The 7755-nt window shown below is 36.5% G+C and overlaps 1 protein-coding gene across 2 annotated transcripts in view; it reads right to left on the bottom strand.

Annotated features, from left to right (window-relative positions):
• LOC106881283 (uncharacterized) overlaps window positions 1-7755 on the bottom strand; it is a 35899-nt gene that overhangs the window by 4667 nt on the left and 23477 nt on the right. For both annotated transcript variants that reach the window (XM_014931614.2, XM_052970035.1), the window contains exons 4-5: window positions 6661-6699; window positions 2971-3282 (exon numbers count right to left, since the gene is read on the bottom strand). In XM_014931614.2, coding sequence (XP_014787100.1) covers window positions 2971-3282; window positions 6661-6699 — 351 coding nt within the window. The remainder of the gene's footprint in view (window positions 1-2970; window positions 3283-6660; window positions 6700-7755) is intronic.

Here is a 7755-nt window from a genome sequence, read left to right on the forward strand (position 1 = left end):
AGAGAGAGAGAGAGAGAGAGAGAGAGAGAGATAGAGATTTGCGTTTGTATAATCACATGGGCAAACGTGGGTTTCAGAAGGTGCAGTGATGGCAAATCCTTTTGTTGAGCAGAGGCATTGAACCTTAAATAGTAGCACAAAACAGAGAAAGAGAGCTCTTTAGTCCTCTTAGAGACAAGCTTTGTAGTACCAGTGGCATAGCAACATGCCCCCAGCCAATGCTATAGATGTGGTTGATGATATATTTAGAGTTTATCTTTCATTTCTATCTGGCAACAAACTCTCTGTCTGTCTGTCTGTCTGTCTCTCTCTCTCTCTCTTATACTATGAAAGATAAGTAGCAGGAATAATGTGTAAGAAATGTGATGCTGCTTGGTGCTGAGTGATGGGAAGTGAATATGTAAAACCTGCAGAGGCTGGAAAAAGATGAAATGAGCAGGAACTGTATGGTGCATAATATTAAGCTGCATAAAAAAGTGGAGCACAAGAAAGCTGGCTGAAATGTGAAAGACAGATGATTGTGTTGGTACAGAGAATCAGTGAATGGGGATGATGAGTGGAAGGTGAAAAGAAGAGATGTGAAAAATTAGAAAAAAAAAACAATTTTTAAAATACTGGGTCAAAACAGCTGAGATGATAAATGCTTAAAGCAGTATTAATATACTGAAAGACATGTCTAACAATCTGATGGTCTGGTTGATACTGTAATAATGTATTTACCAACACAATATGAATTCTTACAAGCAAATTTCAGAGACTCATGGCTGGTGTCATATTTTAGAGGTCAACATTTCTATTTTCTTCATATTGCTGTCGTCGGTATTGTGGATATATTTTGAGAAAAGGATTTCGTGATAAAGTATGAACACACACACACACACACAAACATATATACACACACACAATGTGCAGAAACATACATGCACACACTCACATACACTTACACACACTCTCACACACACGCATATATATGTGTGTGTGTGTGTATATGTATATATATATGCACATGTGTGTGTTTGTGTCTGTGTTTATACTCTCACGACTACTTGACAAGCAATTTTGGTGCTTACATCTCTGTAACACATTGGTTTAGCAAAAGAGATTGATAGATTAAGTACTGGTGGTGGCGGTGGGGGATCCAATTTCTTTGACCAAAAACCCTTCAAGGTGTTGCTCCAGCATGGTCACAGTCCAATCACTTAATCAAGCAAAAAGTAAAAGAGATCCTTCTGAGGGCAATAAAATAAGTATCCACTGGATTTAAATTTTGGCATACGACCAGTAAGTTCTGGAGAAGGGGGTGAATCAATTACCTCGACCCCTGTACATGACTGGTACTTATTTTATCAACCCCACATAAAGACAAAAGGCAAAGTCAGCCACAGCAGAATTTGAACTCAGAACATAAAGATGTACAAAATGCCACCAAGCCTTTTGCCTGACATGCTAACAATTCTGCCAGCTTGCCAATAATTATCAATTAAATACTGGGATTAATTAGATTGACTACTTCTTCCTGCTTTTCTCTTCATAAAGCAATTAATTAAAATGTAGATAGGAATGGAAATGGTACATGCAGGGTTTTGTGCTTTGACCAGCAGCAGAGTGTAATATATTTATTTCTTTATTGCTCACAAGGGGCTAAACATATAGGGGACAAACAAGGACAGACAAAGGGATTAAGTCGATTAGACCGATCCCAGTGCATAATTAATTGGCACCTTTTTAATTGACCCCGAAATGATGAAAGGCTAAGTTGACCTTGGTAGAATTTGAATTCAGAATGTAACAGCAGACGGAATACTGCTAAGCTTTTTACCCGACATGCTAATGATTCTGCCAGCTCACCGCCTTGTTTGAGCAAGAAATTATTGAAGCAAAATGGTTTTAAGCAGGAATTCAAAGGATTTTATGAAATTGGTTTCCCAAAATGTTTATCTTTTTATCTAAACCACTTAGTTACATCAATATTAAAAACAAGAATATAACATGCAGAAAACAAGTATGCTTTCAGATTATGCACAAGCAATTACAAGCCCAAGACATTTTGGTACAACTGTTTTGGCACTGCCTATTTGGAGTTGCTGATTTATTTGACATCCAGCATTTTATGGTTTCTTTTGCCTTAATGTTCCCCACCTCTCTCTCATCTCCCACTCTCTCTCTATCTCATCTCCCACTCTCTCTACCTATCTCATCTCCCACTCTCTCTGCCTATCTCATCTCCCACTCTCTATCTCATCTCCCACTCTCTCTCGTTTTCATCTCTCGCTCTCTCTCTCTGTCTCATCTCCCACTCCCTCATCTCTCACTCTCTCTCTCTCTATCTAATCTCCCACGCTCTCTCTATCTCATCTCCTTCTCTCTCCCCTCTCTCTCGCTCTTTATGTGTGTGAGCATATTTCTCTATGTGTATAAGGAAAGTTAAAGTGTTTATGTAACTCATGTTCAATTAATAAATTATAATTTCCCACTCTCTCTCTCTCTCTCTCTCTCTCTCTCTCTCTCTCTCTCTCTCTCCCTCTCTCTCTTTCTATCTATTTGTGTATATTTCGTGTGTATGTATGTGTGTGTGTGTGTTTGCCTCCAATGCCAAAACGTTCTGTTGTTAAAAAAGGATTCTATGTCCAGTCAGCCATGCCAAACCATTAGCATCCAAACAGCTGCACCCAACTGTCTCATTCCTTGCATCTACAATATCTACAAGAATAAACATAAAATGACAGCTTGAGAAGAGAAGATTTACACAGTCTCTTGAATTGCTAGAAATAGTAGACAAATCTTCCTCTTATAACAAGCTAAACTATTATAAAAGTAATAACACTTTAGATATCAAAAAAGATGAGATGATCCAGTCATGGATTTAACACTGTTGTAAGTCTAATTGATCAAGGCTCACCTGGGGATCAGCTACAATAAAATAACAACAATAGTTTAATAGAAGACAATGAATAAAATACATTCACTGACTGTAATTGGTAGCCGTTCCTTCAGGGTTGGTGGTGGTCGTGTTGGAAGAGCTGCTTGAAGTGAATACATCTGTTGTAGAATTACTGGGTGTGGTGCTACTAAATATAGAATTTTGAGGGGTGGTGTTTTCAGGGCTAGTAGAAAATATGTCTGTATTTTGTGATGATGTACTTTCAGTTGTTGAGGTTTGATCCTGACCAGATGGAACTGAGCTGGAGGAAACACTAAGAGTGGTTGACGAAGCTTCATTAGTTGATTGAGATGTTTCAGTAATTGGGTAACCAATATTTGATGTAAAAAAATCATTATAATCTGCAATACCAATATATATGTAATGCTTATATAAATATCATACATACATATTTATATAAAATGGAAAAGGTGGCACAGAGGGATGCCAAAGGAATTTAGGAAAAAATAAAAAATACACATGCATAAATGCAAACATACTCTACCTCTCATCATATGTCACCCAAATTTCATCACAATTTTGACACCTTCTGACAATATTATTCACATTGATGATGTCAGCTCTGAAAGTTGCTGAGGTATAGATGAACAGGTGTGATAGAAAATGGACAGAAAAAAACTGTTGCAAAGACTGCGACAGAGAAAATACAGTTTGTAAACGACAAAAAGAAATGTGTATAATGTATACATAAAATGCCTTTTGACTTGGCAATGAAATTAGGACAAGTTGTATGGAGAGAGAGTGTTTTCAGTTGGCTTTGCAAACCAAGAGCTGCAAAAAGACAAGAAGAAAATCTTTAAATTAATAAGTGTGACTGACTAGTTGAATGACCAGTTCAAGAGAATAAATACCACTAGAAATAGATGAAGAAAGGCTTGTGGGGCCCATTGGGAAGGGAAAGAAGGAAACAGTAACAGGCAAGAAAAGATTACTGTATGATAATTGAAACAGGAAAAGAAGTGGAGACAAAAAGAGTAGGGTAGATTAACAGGGATAAATGGATAGATAGATAGATAGATAGATAAATAGATAGATAGATAGATAGACAGATAAATAAATAGATGGGAGGACAGGTAGAAAGATACATTGATTGTATGACAGATCAACACAAAACACAAAAGAAAGCTCGATATAGAGAGACATATACTTTGGGTAATTTTGTCTTAGATTCGCCTCAAAAATTGGAATGGTCAAATCTGGAATGCATTTGATCATAGCTTGGCTCAAAAGAAGGTAACAGGAATGTACTGCCTAGTTCAATATGATCACCAAGTCTTGGGTGCAGTTGGTGATGGAATTCACTCTGTTTGATAGAACAGGTAGTTACCTCTCACTGGCATTGTTCCTATAAACATTCACCTGCAGATGTTCAAATTAGACATTATCCACACAAGTCTCAATATTCTGCAAAAGTTTGCAACTCTTCTGGTCACTGTCTCTTCTCACTCCTCACTTAGCTAAGACAAACAAATGAAGTTAGATAAGCAACCAATGCATAATTAAGTTGCGAAGACATGTGACCTGGTGGCTACGGTGTTGCACTCATGATTGTAAAATTAGGGTGTTGTGATTTTGAGCGAAACATTCCATTTTACATTGCTCCAGTCCACTCAGCCATAAACGAGTTCCTGCAATAGGTAGGAAGTTTGATCCTGTAACAGACCAACATCTCATTCAGTGGGGTGTCTTGTGATCTCAGTCATTTACATGCTATGGAAACTGAGTGATGCTCAAGCCTTATGAGTTCTAGAATTCATGGAAAAATGAAAACGACATAATTAAGTATGGGTAGACTTCTTGAAGCTGGGAGGTAAGAAGCTTGCTTCCCAGTCATGTAGTTCAAGGTTCAGTCCCACTGTGTGGCACCTTGAGCAGGTGTCTTCTACTGTAGCCTCAAGCTGATCAAAGACTTTGAGAGGATTTGATAGACAGAAACTGAAAGAAGCCCATTGTATATAAGTGTGTGTATGTGTGTTTGCATTTGTCCTCCACCACTGCTTGACAAATGGTGTTGATGCTTTTATGCCCTTGTAGCTTAGTGGTTCAGTAAAAGAGACTGATAAAATATGTACCAGGCATGGGATAAAAAAATTTAAGAAGTATAAAAAGTACTGAGATCGATTCATTCAGCTATAATTCTTGAAGGTGGTGCACCAGCATGGCCGTAGTCTAATGACTGAAACAAGTAAAAAGGAAAAGATCATCATCATTATCATCATCATCATTACCACCACCATTACCACCACCATCATAGAATTTTAAAAATAACATTTTGTTAGGTTATATATGTTAATCTGTAGAGAGAGGGAGAGAGTTAGAGAGAGAGAGGGAGAGAGTTAGAGAGAGAGAGAGAGTGAGGGATGAGAGAGATCAGTGCCGTTATCTCTTATCTCTTTTAGACCGTCCTAGACTCGAGGCTTGAAACATATTAGATATCATTAGTAAGAGTTGCTAAGAATTTCAGAAAGATTCAGTTTGGAAGACAAAAGATTGGTTAAGTTAATTATCATCAATATTTAGAAGTGAAATATAATAAAAACTGAACAGAGGATGAGTGATGGAGTTTATAACTTGAAGGAAGGATTTAAGACTATTAGAAGTTGTAGTAAGAGATACGAAATCCAGAAACAGCTCGAATCCCTTTCAATATCAACTTGCCCGGAAGTATTTCTGGTAAATTATTTAAATCTAAGTTCAGGCAGGTCAGTTAGTGACCCCTTGATCCTTTACCTACACACACACACAAACACACACACAACCGATGTGTTAGAGTAGCTGCAGTTTATAGAAAATATTTCTTGTAGACCAGCAGGGGGATAAAATGCAACACTCATTAATCAATGAAATTAATCACTTTCCAGAGCATTACCATCTGTGTCACTCTTACAGACTTGATAACAATATCATAATAAAGTGTTTTAAGACAATAGTAATAATAATGGTTTCAAATTTTGGCTCAAGGCCAGCAATTTTAGGGAGTGGAAGTTAGTTGCATAATTACATATTTTATGATTTAAGTTTGTATGTATTTGAAGTAACTAAGGATTGAAGTTAAACAAAGTCTCATATTATATTTTTAAGAAGTTAATAAATTTTGTTGATTAGTAATTATTAGTCATGTTCATGCAACATCTTGTAAGAAGCGAAGTTATTCTATAAATGCCTCCCTAGCACAGCATAGCAAACAAACTTGGCTACTTTTTGGTTATCTCACCCTCATTAAAATTTGGGTTATCTTCCCCAACTAAAAAAATTGTTTAACCCTCAATAAAACAAAAAACAAAATGAAAACATCAATAAACATGGAAAGCGAAAAAATTAAACGTCTTATTGAATCTGATAATATTTTTATAACGAATCATACCGTTCCTATTAAGGGGGCCAAACATCAACAATGTGTTGAAGTATTGAAACAAAAGGATCTAAACCCTTTTAATCCAATCTCTTGTTGCCACATAAAATCAACTTTTTAGCGAGAAGATAACCCAATTTTTTAATGGCAATTTCTTAATGGGGGTGAGATAACCAAAAAGTACCCAAACTTGCTGGGGAAAAATGCTATTAGGTTTACAATAATTAATTATTTGTATTTCATTAAGTTGACAGTTTTACTAAACCTATTATAATGATTTAGTTATTATGAAAATGAAACACAAATGCAGTTTTATTCTTGTTAGAAAAGTTAAAATTGGGGTTAGTGGGTTAGAGTTGTTACCTACCTTGCGTTGTGGATTGCAGTGAAGAAGTGGAATGGTCACCTGTAAAGAAATTTGAAGTAATTGTTACAAATGAACTGGTGGTGCTATTCTCTACAGATGTAGTTTTTTTATGGAAACTTTCAAGAGAAATGCCAGGTTTTCCAAAAAAAAAAGCCGGGTAAATAGAAATGCAGTGTATTTGAGAAGGTGAATACAATACAAAGAGAACATTAACCATTAAGAATAACAATAACAAAATACTGGGTTCTAATTTTGGCACAAGGCCAGCAGTTTTGAGGGAGGGTAAGATGGTGAGCTGGCAGAATTGTTAGCACACCGGGTGAAATGCTTAGTAGCATTTCATCTGCTGCTACGTTCTGAGTTCAAATTCTGTTGAGGTCGACTTTGCCTTTCATCCTTTTTTCAGGGTCGATGAAATAAATACCAGTTATGCATTAGGGTCGATATAATCAACTAACACCCTTTCCCCTAAATTTTCAAGGCCTTCTGCCCAGACTAGAAATAACTAATTTTAAGGGAGGTTGTAAGTCGATTACATCAACTCCAGTACTCAACTGGTACTTATTTTACTGACCCTGAAAGGATGAAAAGCAAAATGGACCTTAGTGGAATTTGAACTCAGAACATAGAGATAGATGAATTGCCACTAAGCATTTCACCAAGCATGCTAACGATTTTGCCAGCTCGCTGCCGTATTTTATTTTATTGACCCCAAAAGGATGAAAGTCAAGGTAGATCGTGGAAGAATTTGAACTCTAAACGTAAAGATGGAGAAAATACCACTGAGCACTTTGCCTAGCATACTAACAGTTCTGCCAACAAGAACAAAATTTTGAAATGATAACTTGGATATATTTAATTAGTCTTGATATTTTGTGTTAAAAACTCCTTTTCATTCATTCTTCTCTCTTGCCAGCTTGTGATGGAGTCATAGAGATGGTGTCACTGTGATATATTGCATAGGGGGCAGAAATATTGCCCTTTTCTGTTGATACAAATTCCATTAAATGCATTTGACTTCTTTATCAGATACTCTTTAATCGTGACATTATTTCACTCAGCATGTTTACACACACACACACACACACACACACA

Source organism: Octopus bimaculoides, chromosome 8 (assembly GCF_001194135.2).
Source record: "Octopus bimaculoides isolate UCB-OBI-ISO-001 chromosome 8, ASM119413v2, whole genome shotgun sequence".
Classification (NCBI taxonomy): domain Eukaryota; kingdom Metazoa; phylum Mollusca; class Cephalopoda; order Octopoda; family Octopodidae; genus Octopus; species Octopus bimaculoides.